Source organism: Trichoderma breve, chromosome 1 (assembly GCF_028502605.1).
Source record: "Trichoderma breve strain T069 chromosome 1, whole genome shotgun sequence".
Classification (NCBI taxonomy): domain Eukaryota; kingdom Fungi; phylum Ascomycota; class Sordariomycetes; order Hypocreales; family Hypocreaceae; genus Trichoderma; species Trichoderma breve.
Window position 1 is genome coordinate 7,222,110 of NC_079232.1, and position 16,530 is coordinate 7,238,639.

At 48.1% G+C, this 16,530-nt stretch overlaps 7 protein-coding genes across 7 annotated transcripts; 2 read left to right on the forward strand and 5 right to left on the reverse strand.

Moving 5' to 3' along the window:
• Window positions 1–260: 260 nt before the first annotated feature.
• T069G_02124 (nitroreductase family domain-containing protein) lies at window positions 261–981 on the reverse strand (the record flags this gene model as incomplete). The annotated part of the gene is made up of 2 exons (XM_056169334.1): window positions 261–587; window positions 673–981. 2 exons carry the CDS (start codon window positions 979–981, stop codon window positions 261–263), a joined length of 636 nt encoding a protein of 211 aa, XP_056034650.1.
• Window positions 982–2,281: 1,300 nt separating this feature from the next.
• T069G_02125 (vacuolar protein sorting-associated protein 62 domain-containing protein) lies at window positions 2,282–3,984 on the reverse strand (the record flags this gene model as incomplete). The annotated part of the gene is made up of 6 exons (XM_056169335.1): window positions 2,282–2,882; window positions 2,952–3,001; window positions 3,063–3,180; window positions 3,254–3,297; window positions 3,343–3,683; window positions 3,816–3,984. The coding sequence occupies 6 exons, from the start codon at window positions 3,982–3,984 to the stop codon at window positions 2,282–2,284; spliced, it is 1,323 nt and encodes a 440-aa protein (XP_056034651.1).
• An 859-nt stretch (window positions 3,985–4,843) lies between these two features.
• T069G_02126 (heterokaryon incompatibility protein (HET) domain-containing protein) lies at window positions 4,844–7,261 on the forward strand (the record flags this gene model as incomplete). The annotated part of the gene is made up of 1 exon (XM_056169336.1): window positions 4,844–7,261. One exon carries the CDS (start codon window positions 4,844–4,846, stop codon window positions 7,259–7,261), a length of 2,418 nt encoding a protein of 805 aa, XP_056034652.1.
• Window positions 7,262–7,303: 42 nt separating this feature from the next.
• T069G_02127 (uncharacterized protein) lies at window positions 7,304–7,936 on the reverse strand (the record flags this gene model as incomplete). Its single annotated transcript, XM_056169337.1, has 2 exons — window positions 7,304–7,827; window positions 7,885–7,936. 2 exons carry the CDS (start codon window positions 7,934–7,936, stop codon window positions 7,304–7,306), a joined length of 576 nt encoding a protein of 191 aa, XP_056034653.1.
• A 436-nt stretch (window positions 7,937–8,372) lies between these two features.
• On the reverse strand, window positions 8,373–9,176 carry T069G_02128 (uncharacterized protein; the record flags this gene model as incomplete). Its single annotated transcript, XM_056169338.1, has 1 exon — window positions 8,373–9,176. One exon carries the CDS (start codon window positions 9,174–9,176, stop codon window positions 8,373–8,375), a length of 804 nt encoding a protein of 267 aa, XP_056034654.1.
• A 517-nt stretch (window positions 9,177–9,693) lies between these two features.
• T069G_02129 (s1/P1 nuclease domain-containing protein) lies at window positions 9,694–10,746 on the forward strand (the record flags this gene model as incomplete). Its single annotated transcript, XM_056169339.1, has 3 exons — window positions 9,694–9,760; window positions 9,832–10,494; window positions 10,565–10,746. 3 exons carry the CDS (start codon window positions 9,694–9,696, stop codon window positions 10,744–10,746), a joined length of 912 nt encoding a protein of 303 aa, XP_056034655.1.
• A 1,727-nt stretch (window positions 10,747–12,473) lies between these two features.
• T069G_02130 (ankyrin repeats (3 copies) domain-containing protein) lies at window positions 12,474–16,491 on the reverse strand (the record flags this gene model as incomplete). Its single annotated transcript, XM_056169340.1, has 5 exons — window positions 12,474–12,503; window positions 12,665–15,126; window positions 15,254–15,410; window positions 15,473–15,772; window positions 15,838–16,491. 5 exons carry the CDS (start codon window positions 16,489–16,491, stop codon window positions 12,474–12,476), a joined length of 3,603 nt encoding a protein of 1,200 aa, XP_056034656.1.
• Window positions 16,492–16,530: the final 39 nt, after the last annotated feature.

Here is a 16,530-nt window from a genome sequence, read left to right on the forward strand (position 1 = left end):
TTGATAAAGTTCCAGAGCCTCTAGTTGGTTCAACTTTTATTATATTTATCCAATTGGATTTGACTACAGTGAATCTCTTGGGCTCCTCATGCAAAAGAGGGTTTAAGTTGCACACTATTCACGATGCTACGCCAGTTGTGTTTAACAACACAAAGCCAAAACATTTTGTAAAGCAATATTCTATTCGTTTCTATGAATAGTCTATAAACATTGCGCTATTTAACAGTTTCATTTCCAAAAATCTATTTTATACAACCCACTTAAGCAACAACCTTGAGGGTCTCGCTGAGAGGCAGCTTCTCAGGGACAGCCTCGGGGTGAGGCTGGGCAAGGTCGCCGTAGTTGAGGTGAGCCTTGAGGGAGTAGTCGGCAGGGACGCCGAGGTAGGACTTGATGACGGCCTCGACGGGGGGGATGGCCTGCAGGTGCTGCAGGTTGGCGCCCAGGCCCTCGAGCTCGAGGGCGGTCCAGACGAGGATCTGGGCCATGCCGGTGCTGTGGTCGGCGAACTGGGGGAACATGTGGGCGGCGGACTGGTGCTTGGTGCCGGCCTCCTTGATGGCATCACCGCTGTCCCAGAAGACGACCTGTGAATGATGAGTTAGTTTCGTGTTGTAAGAGGATTTCAGTGCATATTATAAGCAAGGGTGTAAGTGTAAGTCAAAAACGTACTGAGCCGTAAGCGCCCTTGTGGGCAGCAAAGATGCCGCTCATCGTCTTCCAGACCTCCTCGCCGGCGCCCTTGAGGATGGGCTCGGCCTCCTTGGTGATGGCATCCCACAGGCCCTTGTGCTTCTCGCCGGTGACAATGGTGATGCGGCCGGGCTGGGTGTTGTATGAAGAGGGGGCGAAGGAGAGGACCTCGCCGACAATCTGCTTAACACGCTCATCGGAGACGGCAGAGGTGCTCTTGAGGCCGTAGACGGTGCGGCGGTGCTTGGCGGCAGCGAGGAACTGGTCGGCGGTGATGGTAGGGGCCATTGTGAGTGATTTGAGTGATTTGTATGGTAAAAAGATGCTATGTAGGTTGTTTTAGTGTGAGTGAGTGAGTTGAGGATGGAATGAGTGGTATGAGAGAGAGAGGAGGCTCGGTATATATCTCTATCAACCTCCCCCCGTCTCCATATTCATACATGTAAGTCTACTCCTACTACTCCATACAACTACTAATATTGAATAATCAAAAACCTCCATCAAACCCCTCCTCAGCTTAACTCCAGTTTCACAGACTCAATCCAAGCTCTCCATCTCAGACGGTTGCATTGCACCACCCCCTGGCCCCTGCTGACACATAGTTTGTAATTCACAAACGGCGCTACCAAATCTGTCCTGTTTGTTGGATCCTCCCGCAGGCGTTATTTTTTACTGCAGGATTCAGGCAGCGACCGCTTTTTATTATATAATTCCCGCGCGGGTGATCCTCAATCAACTAAAAATCAACGCGCGTTTAGGCTCGGTTTCTAGTGTTTCTAGTGTTGCGGCTATTGTCCGCTGGGGTGGCCGTTGTCCGCTCTTGTGGAGGGACATTATCTAACTACCCGCGCGAGTGATTGATAAAGCAATTAATAATGCCTAAATTCTTATTTCCATGGTGATGACAGACGCTCATTCAGCCACTTCTGTGGGGGCGCTGAGGAGATCGAGATGGTTCTAAATTAGATCGAGCGCTATTCTACGAATATACATACAGCTCAGCATATCCCTCTTGTGTCTAGTTGATAACCGGCAACTTGATTGTACATCATCAGTGCATGACAATTGGACCCCTATTATCCATCCATCCTATTATATTCAGGCTCTCTCTCTCGATGGAGGGGTTATGAGATCTGACAGAAATGAGCCCCTCCAGCCCCTCAACCCCTCAATGCAAGCACAAAGCATTCATACATTAACTGGCATTAGCTACGCCCCAAATCTATGAAGAATCAAGGCTCTTGTCAGCCAATTGCAGCTTGACGTGTCTGTGGAATGATGTCTCTAATTTTGGGTTTCCTGTATACTACTGTACCTCTGTCTATCAGGGTTTCACTTTCAACTGCAGCTAGCATGCAATATGCCGCATTGTGAAGCTGTGAAGCCCCTCCTCGGCGCGGGGAAGGCCGAAGCTTGCCATGCAGGGTCCTTTATCAGCATCTTCACCTCCCCTCCTCTCCCTCTCCTTCATGTACTGTAACCCCATCGTTGGCACTTTTGTATTCACCGTCAAAGGAGGTGGTAACGGGTAAGAAACCCCCACGCACGCCAAGAATGGTACCATATCTCTCATCTCATATCTCGTTTCTCATCTCTCGTCTCTCGCCTCAAAGTCGTCCTGATCGCGATGTAGGCCAGAACTCTCTTCTCTGTAGCTCATGTCGTTGAGCGGAATATCCGTCGTCTCTAGTTTTTTGTATCCCTTGGTCCTCCTGTATTTCTTTATTCCGTACCTGATCCCAAACGCCGTCAGAATTATGAAGCCAACGACCACACTCAACGATACCCAGAGCCTCCATCCGCGTATGCAGCATGGGTACCAGAACATGAAGATGCCAACCGCCCACTGCATCCACGGCTTCTTCTCGCGCTGGTCGGGATGCAGGCCCTTTCGCACGAGATTCTTCACGATTGGACCCTGCGGCCCCGAGACGAATCGTTTCAACCCAAAGTGGGGGACTGTCTTTTGTCGAATGTCGTTATCCGGATACTGCTCATCGCCCCAGATTCCCGTAAAGTAGAAGAAGGATGTGAAATTCGACGCGGCGGAGGAATTGGCACCAGAAAGAAAGAGGCGCGTCAGCTTGAAGCTGGCAGGGTCGAGATGATAGAAATACGCCGAAAGGACGGGATCCCAGAGCCGACCAGCATCACAAAAATCCACCAATGCTGCATCATGAACGTGGTTGCTGAGAAAAAAAAATGCCTGTTAGCGCCAGGGCATTGAAAAGGGGTCATTCAAGGTAAATGCAACTCACCCAGTTGAGGCATAATTTGCGTGCGATCCGTATGCGCTGAAGACAAAAGGCTATCGAGACATGTTATTACGTGATGGCCACCAAGCTTGCAGATTGTTGAGGTGTTCTTACCCGCCCACCCTTCATCGAAAGAGCCTTGTCATTCCAGTTGTACGCAGAGCCGCTCACATGCTGGCTATAGTAGATGCCCGTGGGCTTCCCATCCCGAAACCGGACCATGTTGTGTTCCCTTTTGGACATGATTTAGCAATTGACGCCGTAGACGGAGTGGGAGTAGGAGTGGGAGTAGGGAGGATTCTCACCAGTCTCCAACATGGTCTCCAAAGTGCATTCCGTGCTTAGTATCCTCAATTAGGCGGTTCAGGGGCTCCAGAACTTGCGTAATGTTTGCGCCGCGGTCATACGAGTAAAAGTAGAAGAAGAAGGCGTCGACGTCTCGAGCGCTCTTCTCAACGAGTATCACAACACATGGCGTGGCGTTTGCAATCCTGCCCGACTCGTCTGGAAGCGATCCGTACAGCCATGCGGGCAACCCGGTAATGTCGTCGTTCGAGGTCAGGGCGATTCTTCCACCTTTTGTGTCGACGTCGTTGAGAAGGGCGAGGTTATCGAGGTCGAGCTTTGGAAGGTTGGGGATGGAGCTCTGGTTGGTGGCGGGGGTTGTGTGGCGGATGTGTTGGAGCAAGTCAGCCGGTCGAAATGGATCGTCCGAGTGTAGCCAGACAAGCGGCGCTGTTTCAAAGATGGTAAATTAGTCTTAGACGTTCTAGACGTGAGGTATCCAGACGTAGTGGAAGCATGCATGGCCGTGCTGGGACAACGGAGAAGACAGAAGAGAGAAACGTTGTGAAAGGCTTCCCGTACCGTATTGAGTCACGTAATCCGGCACAATGCGACTCGACTCTGCCAATATAGAAGACGAAGACGCATCCCGGGTTGTCGGCTTAGAAAGGACACAGAGCAGCTGCACGGCCAGCAGCGCAATGCTCAGGCAGAGCCGCCGGGCGAAGGAACATGAATATTGGCCGGCCATGTCCAATCTGCGCCCGGCTCCGGAAGCTGGGAGAGTGAGCTTTTAAAAAAGCGCTGCCGGCGCTGCCGGTGCCCATGGCTATTATGACGAGCCCGGCCGGCAGAAGATGCTGCACTAAAGAAGGGCGTGTGGGTTCGGTTTCTTGAATCAGCAATTTGACAGGCATTAGTCTGGCTGGGGCTCGGAGCTGAGCTTGGAGAGAAGAGCGGGCCGCAGCAACCAAGTTCAGCCACATTCGCATCAATTGCCTGCAGTGGACAATGAAATGAAGCTGAGGCCAATAAGAGAGCGAGCGGGAGCATCGACCGGCTGGAGAGAGGAACTGATGGATGGGCATTTCGTCAAGATGCGCATGTCCGTTCATTGGCAACCTGTCAAACTGTCAAAAGAATCATCAGCAAGCAGATTTGATACTGGCACAAAGCCCATCACAAGCAAGATGAACCAATCAACAGCAATGAAATGGTGTCCAACTGGTTCGTCTTGCTGTTGATTTGGTTGGTCATCAACGCTGACAGGGGCGGTTTTGCGCTGCCCCGCAACCAAGGCTGAGCTGCGAGACTAAAATAGAAGCTCGGTGCAATGGTGAGAGACAATCGCAAATCCTGGTCGTAAAGCAGCAGTAGGATTGGAGAGAGTCGCAGATTACTGAGCAACGATAGAAGAAAGCAGCTTCAAAAGTGAAGTCGTAGAAAAAAAAGTCAGAAAAAAAGTCTTGCAAAATACTTGCCTGAGGCATCTGCTCTCTTCCGCCCGGCAGAATCAATCGTGGTGCAAGGCAGCAGTCAAGTCATAACACGGCTACCCTGTAACCGACCGCCTTTACGCTGGGAAACCACATCATGAACGTGTCCATATCATGAAGCATTCACTTTTCCCTTTCTCACAGAGCTTCAAATACTCTCACCGCTCTCGATATACAGCACGTCTTCGACCAGTTCTCAGATGCACGAACCAACTCGCATCACAGGCAGCTCCTGCAGGACAGCGTGCCTATTCAACCAGCCATAACAACAATTCCAATCCCTCTCCAAAGCCAATCTGGAGACGCCGACCATCCTTCTGGGCTTTAGCTCTCCTCGTGTACGTCGTATCCGAGTTTGGGCAGGGCTATTACATCGGCTACTGGAAGGAGAGGAACTGGCAGGCGCAAAACAACTACTCATGGATGCCATGGAGCGACACCGGAGAGACAGCAGGCAAAGACTTTGAACTTGTCGAAAAAGACGGATACGCACCACTCGTTCGACCATTGGAGATTCGGGTGCTGATTCTGCATCCTGGTAAAAAGGGCTCTCCGATCGAATGCACCCTTGAGCATCGTCGCCTCGGATCCAGCAAGGCCCAGTTTGACGCCCTCTCATACGTTTGGGGAAACCCAACCGTCACGGGCGAAATCACCTGCAACAACAGATGGAGAAGTGTGGGAAGGAATCTCTATGATGCACTGGAGCGGCTTCGGCTTCCTGACGAGGAAAGAGTCTTGTGGATTGACGCCCTTTGCATCAACCAGGCCGACAGCCAAGAGAAGACGCAGCAGGTTCGTCTCATGGGCGAGATCTACTCAAAAGCACAGAGGGTGCTCATCTGGCTGGGAAATAATGAGGCTATACAAGCGGGCGTCGGCAAGTTGGCTTCATGGCAACCTGACGAAAAACACGTCGACTGGAAGCTGCTCAAGCCTGTGTTTACAAATGTGCTGTTCTATCAAGCCCAAGCTTTCCTCATATGGCTCGGATTCGATAGCGCAGTAAACATGGGAGTCGCAAATCTCGAGGAGCCGCAATCCTCAGCACCGTTTGACTGGTCCGCGCTCATACCCGTCATCCAAAGTTCGTGGTTCAACAGAGTTTGGTGTATTCAAGAGCTGGTCTTGGCATCAAATCCCCTCATAGTCACGCGCGATTCCATGATTTCCTGGGATCAATTTGCTAGAGCCGTGTTGGAGCTCAGAACGCAATTCGACACCTACCGAATGAAGACGCAGCACCGAGACAACCAATCGATCGAAAACTTTTACTTCCTCCACGACATGCGACAAAAGCACAAAAAGACGAGGAGGCAAAGGCATAACCTGCTGGAACTGCTCTTTCTCACTCGAGGCTTCCAAGCTACAGATCCTCGAGACAAGTTGTTTGCGCTCGTGGGCCTGGCCGGAGACGTTTTATCATCCGACTGGGAGGTGACGCCAAATTACGACTTGTCCGTTGCCGAGGTCTACCATCGCTTCGCTCTCTGGCATCTGACTCGCAAAAGGCAGTTTGAAATCTTCTCCTTTGGTCGCGGCCAGGGTCTTCCTCTCTCCCCAGAGCTGGAGCCACTGCCTTCTTGGGTTCCCGACCTGACGAGGCCGGATTTTGCCGCACCACTTCCGAAACTAGAGTATCTCTCAGTCAACTACATCGATCTTCGGTACGACGTGCTCAAAGAGTTTGCACTGCGTAAAAAGTATTTCGGGGAAGCCATCAAGGTCTACCATGCGGACCTGAAGTATCCTTGGTGGGCCCTCGGACGCCAATCCGACTTTCGACCAGCTCGCATTGCATTCTCCCAGGGGACGGCGGTGATACACGTGGTAGGCACCAAAATCGGGGCATTAGAGGCTTTGGGTACGCCGTTTGACCAGAAGATTGCGAACCAAGAATTCTTGGGCGAGGATTCGGGCTTTGCTTCCAACATCTTGCACACGTGGGCTTGGCTCAACCAGACCTGGGCCGTGGCTGGACAGAATGTGCTCGGCGACAAGTATGCGCGGCTCCCCAAGGGCACAATTGACGCTGTATGGCGTACAATGGTATGCTGTATGACGGCGAACGGGAAAAACGCCCAGTTTACCATCTATTCACGTGCTGCCCAGGCCTTGTATGAGAATTATCTCGTCAACGCAGAGCGTCTTGGACTGAAGCACGGCGCTCGCTCACTTACACAAGGCGGTGAAGTCAACAAGAACGGGCAAGTTACCATCAATGATGTCGTGCCTCTCACCGAAGATTTGTTAAGCAAACTTCTCCTCATGCACACAAGCGCGGTGAAATGGTGTCCAGGACGCCGGTTTGCAGTGACCGATGCCGGTGATTTCGCCGCCGTGCCCAAGGCAGCGCAGAAGGGGGATGTTGTGTGCATCTTCAACGGTGGGAGAGTGCCTTATGTTTTGAGGCCATGTGTGAATGGAAACTACACTCTAGTCGGCGAGTGCTATGTGGATGGGATGATGAGAGGAGAGGTGAGAGATCGGTTTCCAAGACGGTCACACGAGACGAGCTTTTCGATACAATAACAGAATTCCGAGTATATTGACAAGACAAATATCGTCTCTCGCTCACTCATTTACATAGAAATATCCGATATTCTTGTCCCCGTCAAGAGATCTAGAATAAGGCGATGGAGACCACATCTCAACAAGCTCCTCATACGGATCATACGGGCCAAACCACCACTGGAACCACGAATTGCTAGACTCTCCGTCCAGACGAAAGTACGCAACACAGTCAATTCCGTACAGGGCGCCTCCACCCATGTGAATGTAGCACACGCCGCCGGGCTCAATGTCTCCCACGGCGGCGGACTCAAACCAGCCGTGATTCACTTGCCAGCCGCCTGCGCCGCGCAGCCATCTCGAGGTGTTGTTGTGGATTTCGATCCACATTTCATATATGTCACCCCATTGCAGCTTGCTCCCAAGATGATCTCCTGCGTGGGCCTTGTCTCGCAGGCTGTTCAGCTTGGTACGAAGCTCGGCTGCCAGTTCTTTGTTTCCGGCTTGGACGGCCTTGCTGTACTCTTGGGCGACTTCTTCTAGCTCATCATGGGCTGCTTGCACAGATTCCGGTGTGTCGCGCTGTTCTAAATGGCAGAGCTTCTGTTAGCGGACAAGTGCCGGCATGAAGTGATGTTACATACTCAAGACGGATTGCTGAGGCTTTGGCGCCTCGGTCTGCTGAGAGTCGGACATGTTTCGTCTGGTAAGATATGTTTTCAGAAACAGTTTATGAGATGGAAATTGTGTCCAAGTACAGTTCTCGTGTTTGTCTTATGGACTTGAATTCAGTTCTGTACAAAGTGAGGCAGATTGAGGCACTCTTTATACAACTTCTCACCCCGAGGGCCTATCCCGCCATGCTGGTCGATTCATATTCTGGGATATCTACCTCACACACGACCAAAACATTGCCCGAGTCCAACCAAAAGTGACGTGGCGAGCAGACAACTAATCAAGCATTGAGAAATCCCGACGACTCTGCCATCGCTCCTGAGCTAATGTACACACTCTGCAGAATGCAGATTCAGCTCACACAAAAACAGTTGTCTTTGCTGCTTATGGCATAGCATCGCGGGGTTGAAGCTATGGTTGAGCCATTCGTACCCCTGCTTCACCACCAAAACAGCTTCTAGTCCCCATTTTCAGCTGTCATATTAGAGCACGAGTAGCGCTCCAGAATAAGCTTTGTCTTTAGGGAGTCTTCAGCAAGAACCCAGTCATGCGCCTGCAATTGGCTGGTGAGATTGATGCGCCCAGCGGAGGCCGTCTTATAGCTGTCCGTCTTGAACGACGCTTCGACAATGTACTCGGTGCCCGTCCCTTCAGCATCGGGGATTGGCCAGACTTCGATATACACTTCAATGTCGTTCCACTCGCCGATCCAGCGTTTGGCGAGAACTGGGCCAAACACTCTTGCTTTCGCCAGTGTCTTGGTCCCCCAATCTTCGCCAGGTCCCCAATCGTCAAACTTGTCTGGTTCTTCCTTGATTGCCATTTTGCGCGAGTCGCTCGGCCCCGGGAGCTCCAGCTCTGTCTTTCCAGAATGCGAAACCTGCTTCTCCCTGCTGATGGAAAGCGTCTGTTTCGTATAGCCCCATTCGACTTGCGCTTCATATTTGGTGTCCCCGCCATGAAATCCATCCTTCTTGGCTCGAGCGAGTACCTCATCAATGTTGCCGTTGTCAATGTCGTACCGTTTTTTGTACGTCAGCTCGAGGTGAGATTTCTCTTCTACTTTGCGGATTCGTACACACCAGCCGGCGTTGTATATGTCCTTGGAGCATTTGTCGAGAAACTGCACATTCATTTGTAGAGCTTTCTCGGATACTTTGAAGAACTCTAGGATGTCCGACTCCAGCTCGTGCTCGGAGTTGAGTACTCTTGCAGGGTCGAGCTGCAGTCTTACTTCGTAGTCTGGTGTCATCTTGGGCATTTTGACAGGTATTTGAGTAGTACTTTTACTGATGCTTTAGAGAGGTATGTTTGAGCTGTCCCTAATCGGCAGTGTATGGAGATCTGATTCGATAGTATTGACAGCCTGTAAAGTATTGTGTGTGACCAAAACGGGCAGCGCTGAGATATATAACGTCAAACTAAGTCACCAAGGTTGACAGCAGACGTCACTGTCAAAGCAAACTCAAATTTTGAGCTTATAATTAGGGTTCTCAGCACTCAATTAAGGTGGTTTCGAAGTGTTCCGCCGCCAGCTTTACCAATTGAGACGACTCTCTATTTTGACTTTAGGCTTCAAGCCAGCATTGCTTCACATGGTGCGCCATGGAGCTGTCATTCGTGCCCACAGCAACGACGTTGATGTTGACGTCAGAGGCATGCCAGCTGAAAATGAGTTGTGATGTGCATCTGGTCTATAAAATAAAGGACTTCATCATGTCTAAAGACCAGCAATTGTGTTTGCAGACTAATGGTCCTATTAAGATCAATTGAACAGTATGAAGATTTCGCTCGAATTTGTGGTGCTTGGGCTGGTGTCTTTGCCTGGGGCCATCGCCTGGGGTCGTAAGTGAAACTCTATCCCGATACATGCTATGAGACTCTGAGTATTGGTGAGAACTAAGCACATGATACAGAACTTGGTCACTATACCACGGCGTACCTTGCAAGCTACTTCGTCTCCAACTCAACGGAAGCCTACCTCAAGGACCTTTTAGACAACAAGAACGATGACTATCTCGCTGGAATCTCCACTTGGGCCGATGACTTTGCACATACCGAAAGGGGAAAGTATACTGGAGGGTGGCATTATATCGATGCTCACGATAATCCAGAATCTGAAGACTGTAATGTCGACTACGAACGTGATTGCAAAAAGGGCGGCTGTGTTATCAGTGCGTTGGTCAATATGACAGACCTAGCTCTAGACAGCCAAAATTCCGAAAAGGACCGTGAATTCGCCGTCAAAATGCTTGTCCACTTTATTGGCGACTTGCATCAGCCGCTTCATAATGAAGACATTGCCCAAGGAGGCACTCAATTATCAGTTAAGTGGCAAGGTGACGAAAGAAAGCTGCACAAAGTTTGGGATACGTTGATTCCTGAAAAGTTCACCGAGCATCTGCATAGTAGACAGAACCGCCGTGCCTTGGAGTGGGCACAGGAACTTGCAGGCGAAATTTCCCATGGAAAATTCGCAGCGGAGAAGGACAGCTGGTTGAAGGATTTCGATCCGGCGGATTCCTTCAACACGGTTATGAAATGGTCAAATGAAGCAAATGACTTTGTGTGCGATAACGGTGAGAGTTGTCATCATTTTACTAAATTTTCGATTGTGATTTGCTGATATATATTCGTCCATGCACGCAGTCTTTATCGACAACTACGAACCTTCACAAATCGAAGGTAAAGAGCTGAGCAAGAAGGATTATTATAATCAGGCCAGCTCCATTGTTGAGAAGCAAGTCGCGCGTGCGGGATATCGGATAGCGGCGTGGCTGGATGAGATTGCTCGTAATAATTGGCATGGGCAAGATAACGCTGAGCTTTGAGGGATGAAGTTGTATTTCCGTTAAGGCTACTCAAAAGTTTTTTAGTTATTCTGTTTCTAATTCGTGTTCCGCACTGCCTATATTGTTTGTCAAGTTCTTTTGGTAAATATGGGTGACCGTGCCAATTATTAGGAAACTAGTATAAAGACATGACAGAAACTTTGCGTGGCCTTTGCTTTTCTACTGCATCAAGAGTCTCAGCGTCGCAAACCTCGTCTCTCATCAATACAATATACAAATGCAATAAATGTGTGACGTAAATAACATGCCGATACATTCCAGTCTGTCGAGAGCTCCAAGGTCGAACATCGAGGCGGGCCGCTAGCAGCATTCAGCTTTGATAGAAGGTTCTTCTTACCTCAAAAATGAACTGTTAGCACTCGTTTCTAATTTATTTAGAAATTAAGTTTCTGAGCATAAAAGGTTGAATTAGCCTTGGATCATTCGCAAGCCAGTCTCACCAAGACAGGCTGTGAGCTTCTAGACCTGGGACTTCAGTAGCAATGGCAGTGGTACGAAGCACCTCATGAGTGATGCCCCGGGAATTCACTGTCAAGATCCTGTCATATTTGTTCTCCTAACCCTAGTTAGCTTTTCCTTGGCATGTGGCTCGATTTCTCGTCCAATTTGCAGCAGATGTAGAAGCCTACCACGTCAAAATAAGCATTGTGGCTGTACTTGGCAAAGTGGAATCGAGGCCCCCAAGCTTCGGGATCCCATCCCTTCCAAGTAAGGCTTTATTAGCCTCGACTTTGACAGTTTGCTTTGACTAAATACAGCAGCGGCTGAGCTTCAGCTTCAATCAGCCATACCCATCTCGGTAAAGTGGTAAAATGATGCCATACCTCCCTCGTGGATTCGTTAGAGGAATACTTCTACGTGGCATAGCTATCTGATACCTTAAACCTCTACTAGCCCGGCCTATTATCGCTCTTGAGAGAAGGTGGTATTTTTTTAAACTCCTTTGAGTCTATCATACTATAGGCTAGATGAAAAATTATCATCCATTGACCAGATGGGATGAAAAAAGTGTGGTATGAATAACCAACGCATATCTCCACGATTTGCCGATATAATATACTTCATTGACCCAAATTCTTACAAATTGCAAAACTGCGCTCATTTTAATTTTGAGATACTGACGTCACTGATTCATTCCGCGTATATTATTAATACTTTATACATAAGAGATTTATTGCCAAAAAAGAATTATGATATGGAGCTTAGAGATTGAGTATCGTGAAAGACTTTCCGAGGTTCCAGGTTGCGCATAGGGCAACTCTGGGATTCTCTAATGAATATGAGTCCAGTAAAGTTCTTTCCTGCAATTTCGAAGTGTTTTCACACACTCGTCAGAAGAAGACGTTCCCTTGAGTTTCACATCCTACACTGCTCGAAAGATGGTAGTGCTCGTTTAAGGCTGAAATCTGTGTCAAATTTTTCTAACCTCTCACTATCAAAAGATAGGCCCTTATCTCTATTCTCTCACCATAAGAGAGCCTGTGATAAAGCTTTGTGCGCTAAAGTGCTGATCCCTCCTACGTTTATACTCTTCATTTTCAGCAATTAGTTTGTTTTGTTGATCCAAATATGTCTTCGAATGCGTAAAGCCGTGCGATTGAAGGAATGTAGAGAATTCTGCCGTCGGAGAGTAGTCCATAGGATGTTTACCCCATTTATTTTCTTTTTCTTGAAGAATTGATTTGAGAAATAGGATATTAGGTACATTACTGAAGAATGCCGCCATATGAAGAAGACTGTACCCAAAGCAGTCGATAGCCTGAACATCGTTAGGAGCAAGGTTTAAAAACTCGCATAGTATGTCTGTTGGTGCGAAGGCTGCAGCAAACAATATAGCAAGGCGTCCGTCTTTATCTCGCCGCCTCGTGTTCACATTTTGCTTTAGCAAGAATCTTACCATATCGTCCCTACCTGAGATGAGAGCGCGATGTAATACAGTCCAGCCATTGAAGTCTTTTGCATTGACCGCAAACAATGGCATGTAATTGATCAGCAGTTTAACAACTCCAAGATGTCCTTGTGAAGCTGCCAGATGTAAAGCAGTTTCGCAGAATTTGTTTACCGAAGTAGCAGACACCCGTTGATCCAGAAGAAGTTGAACAATAAAAACATCTCCCTCATTTGCTGCAGTGTGTAGTGGTGTCCAGCCCCTGTTATCAGCCGCTTCCAGAGCCTTTCCTTGCTTTGATATGGCTTTTTGAAACACCTCGGGCATATTCAGGAATACGGCCCAATGAAATATGTTGCGGCCCACGGTATCGTGAAAGCCGTCTATATTGTCCATTTTGTCAAGTAACAAAAGAGCCACATCGGTCCATCCTTGTATAATAGTGTTAAGAAGCGGGCTCTCTCCTTGGGAATTTGTTTTGTTTATATCAATGCCTGGAACTTGTAGCAGACTCATTGCTGCTTGCTTTCGACCCCAGTGCGTTGCGAGACATAATGGTGTATAGCCATGGCGGTCTTGGATATTAACATCCACATCCCGTTTGGTCATTATAATGTCTATAATTTCGACTGTCGACTGTTGAGTACGAGCAGCAGCGTGCAAAGCTGTTTGACCAAGCTTGTCCTGAGAGTTAACATTAAGTCCAGGTTTCACAATCCATTCCTTTATTCCCTCCACTTCCTCGGTTCTTATCAACCGATGAAGAAGCGTCTGGCCAAAGGCATCTTTGCCATTGATATCAGCTCCTAGGCCAAACAAGAAATTGGCGTCCCGTAACCAGTTGGTATCGAAGTGTTTGATGGCGGCATGGATAATGTGAACTCCATCTGAATTAAGCGTGTTTATGTAGAATCCATGTTGAACACTCCGCTTGAGCAGACCCCTTAATCCATTAGACATAAGAAAGAATGAGGGGGGGTTGAAAGGCGCCCATCTTATATGGCGGTCGTTTCCTTCAAGAGTTGCAACGTAATAATCCCATGCCGCATCGTCATCGTCTAAATCCTTTAGATGTGTTGGCCAGAGGAGAGAGTATCTGAGAAATTTGTATTTGTCGAACAATGAGGCATTTATTTCCGGCCATAGACCAGATTTCACCCAGATACTTGTCTCTGTAGTGAAGTCATCTAGCGCAAGGTATACCAAGCAGTCCAAACCGGAGTTGTATCTGGCTTTATCATAGTCGATACGAAAGTTGTTTGCGATTCGACGTTTAATATCCACTTTCACATTTGTTTCCCGGAGGAATTCAGCGAATGATTGGTGCACAAAAGTAACAAGACCTTTGTCGTCGATTTTAATAAGATGAGGGCATGTCACCTTAAAAAAGTTTCGCAAGTTAAGGCGAATCTCTATATCGGCCGAGCAACTCGGTCTTTCACGAAGTGCCAACGCAATAGACATCTCTTCAATAGTCAAGGGACGAGCTGCGACAAGAATCCACGCAAAGCATTGACGCATTGCCTCGGTCATTTTAATGTTGACCTTTGAAAGGATTCGATGATACAGTGTATCAATCCCAGGTGGTAAATGCTGAAGGTTTTCCAGCTTCTCTTGCAGTAGCTTGGCCGTCCATAACGCAACTCCGTCAATGAAGTATTCCCATGCTAAATGTGCCCATAGAAACATTCCATCAGATTTTGTAACAAGCTCTGAATGGATTGATTTGCATATTTCTTCCCCAAAGTCATTTTCACGACCATAAGCATAGACTTTGTCGAAAAGATAGGTTGAAATGTCAGATTCATTTTTGCTTCCATTTCTGAGATCCAGGCTAGCCGATCGCGAGCTTAAGACCTTTTCTATTGCGCTTTCATTTCGACTTGTTATAACGACTCGGACTTTTGCTGTTGATTCGTCCAGGATCCTTAGAAATTGGTCCAAGAAAGTAGCCCATGAGGCAACCTCAAGCTCATCGAGTGCATCGATAACAATGTATAGAGTCTGTTTCTGAATAGCATCGATGACTTCTTGTAGTACTTTCCACAAGTACTTCATATTATCAGTGACCGATTTGTTAGCAGGAGGTTTTCGTGAAATTGCATTACCCAGTCCTGGGTCAAAAGACACAAGTTGATGAATTAATGAGGCAACTAAGTTTCCCATCTTCACGGCTTGCTTATCCCTGTAAGAGCAGAAGAAAAATGCCAACATGGATGAGACTGGACGAAGGGATGGTTGGCTCCCTTCTTCGAGGGCCTCCACAAGGTACCGTGCAATTACCGATTTACCCATGCCGGGATACCCATGGAGCCACATGATGTTATGGCCAGTACCCGAGAGCCAATCTTGGAAGACTTTATTATCGAGAACCCATTCGCAGGTGTTTGGATGCCGTTCCGGAACAGATGAGATGACTTCGTCGTAATTTATTGTGAAGAATCGGTCTAAATCAGCATATGGCTCTTTCGCTATATTGAAAACCCATTAGTGTCTCAGCCCGTGATTCAGGGTAGTGCGCCAACATGTTGAACTCATACCCTCTCCTATTAATCTCTTAGACAAACGATATGAATATTATACCGGCTCAAGACTCACGAGTGCCTGTATCCATGACGGCCAGAATGGCATCTATAGCATTCTTATATCGTTGATCGTTTGCACTAGAAAACTTGCAGATGTTGGAGTGATTTGAAGTAGAAGCAATTGCCAACTCGTTCGGCAAATCTAGTCGCGCGGACTCCTCCTCTACCACCTACAAGTAGTGTTAGTTGGGCCAATAAAGAAACAAGTCTCGGAAGATTGAATTCCACCTACGCGGCAATTAAGTCCCTTCATGAATAAAGTTTCATAAAAACTCCGAATCTTGTACGCACCAGCGCGAGGAACAAATGATTCAGAGATCTGCTTTAGCATTTTAGAATCGACTACGAGACCCTCAACGAAACTTGGACTTGACGCAAAGCCAAGGGTTACTGCCTGGGTAACGCGGGTGCCGATAGTGTCCCAGGTGGCTAATTTTGAGCCTTTGTGAGGCGTGCCAAAGAATACTACTCCACAAATCTTTTGGTTTAGTGAACCGTAGAACGTATCCCATTCATGGCCCTTGATAACCGCCTAGGCATATACAGCCCATGTTAGATAATCACATACAGTAAAGATCAAGTGAAGAAAACACGTACTTTTTTAAACACTAAGCCACCCAGGCTATGACATACAAATACAATCGGTCTTTGTTTCTCTTCAGGCGTTCTCCTGCTGCTGTTGATCGAGGCAAGGAGCTCCGAAGCAAAGTCATTGACGCCAGGGTTGCCGCGATTAAAATAACTCTTTGAGTTGTATCCGAAGCTAAGGACTCGAGCATTGGGGATGCTCTTCGGAAGGAAGTCCTTGTGGCATAACCAGTTTATTTTTGTATCTCGATTGGTCCAAGTTCCTTCACGAGTGCCGTCCAATCCATGAATGGCGATAATATCTACGGCCTCGGCATTATCGTGTGGCTGGGCCACAAGCTCCTTCAAGCCATAGGAGCTCTCAGGCTCGAGGTCTGGTGTAGGCTTTGAGGCTGTTCCAGAGTCCAGGGTGTTGCTGGCAGGTGTCTGAAGTGCCTTGTGATTGCTCTCAGAAGCATCTCCTGGTGGCCAAACTACGCTTTCGGAGTCGTGTGGCGACCTAGACAAGTCTACTAATTTCTGTTGGACGTCAATAGTGCTAATGGGAGTTGAGCTTTGGCCATGCTCTCCTTGGTCTCCTGCTACTGAGCCATCGTTGGAGAGTACGTCCACTTTTTTCTCTTTGCCGAACTTTGATACCTTTTTCTTTATGCGCTTGAACATGACGGAATTCTCTTGTAAGAAAGATAAATAGTGTCGGAA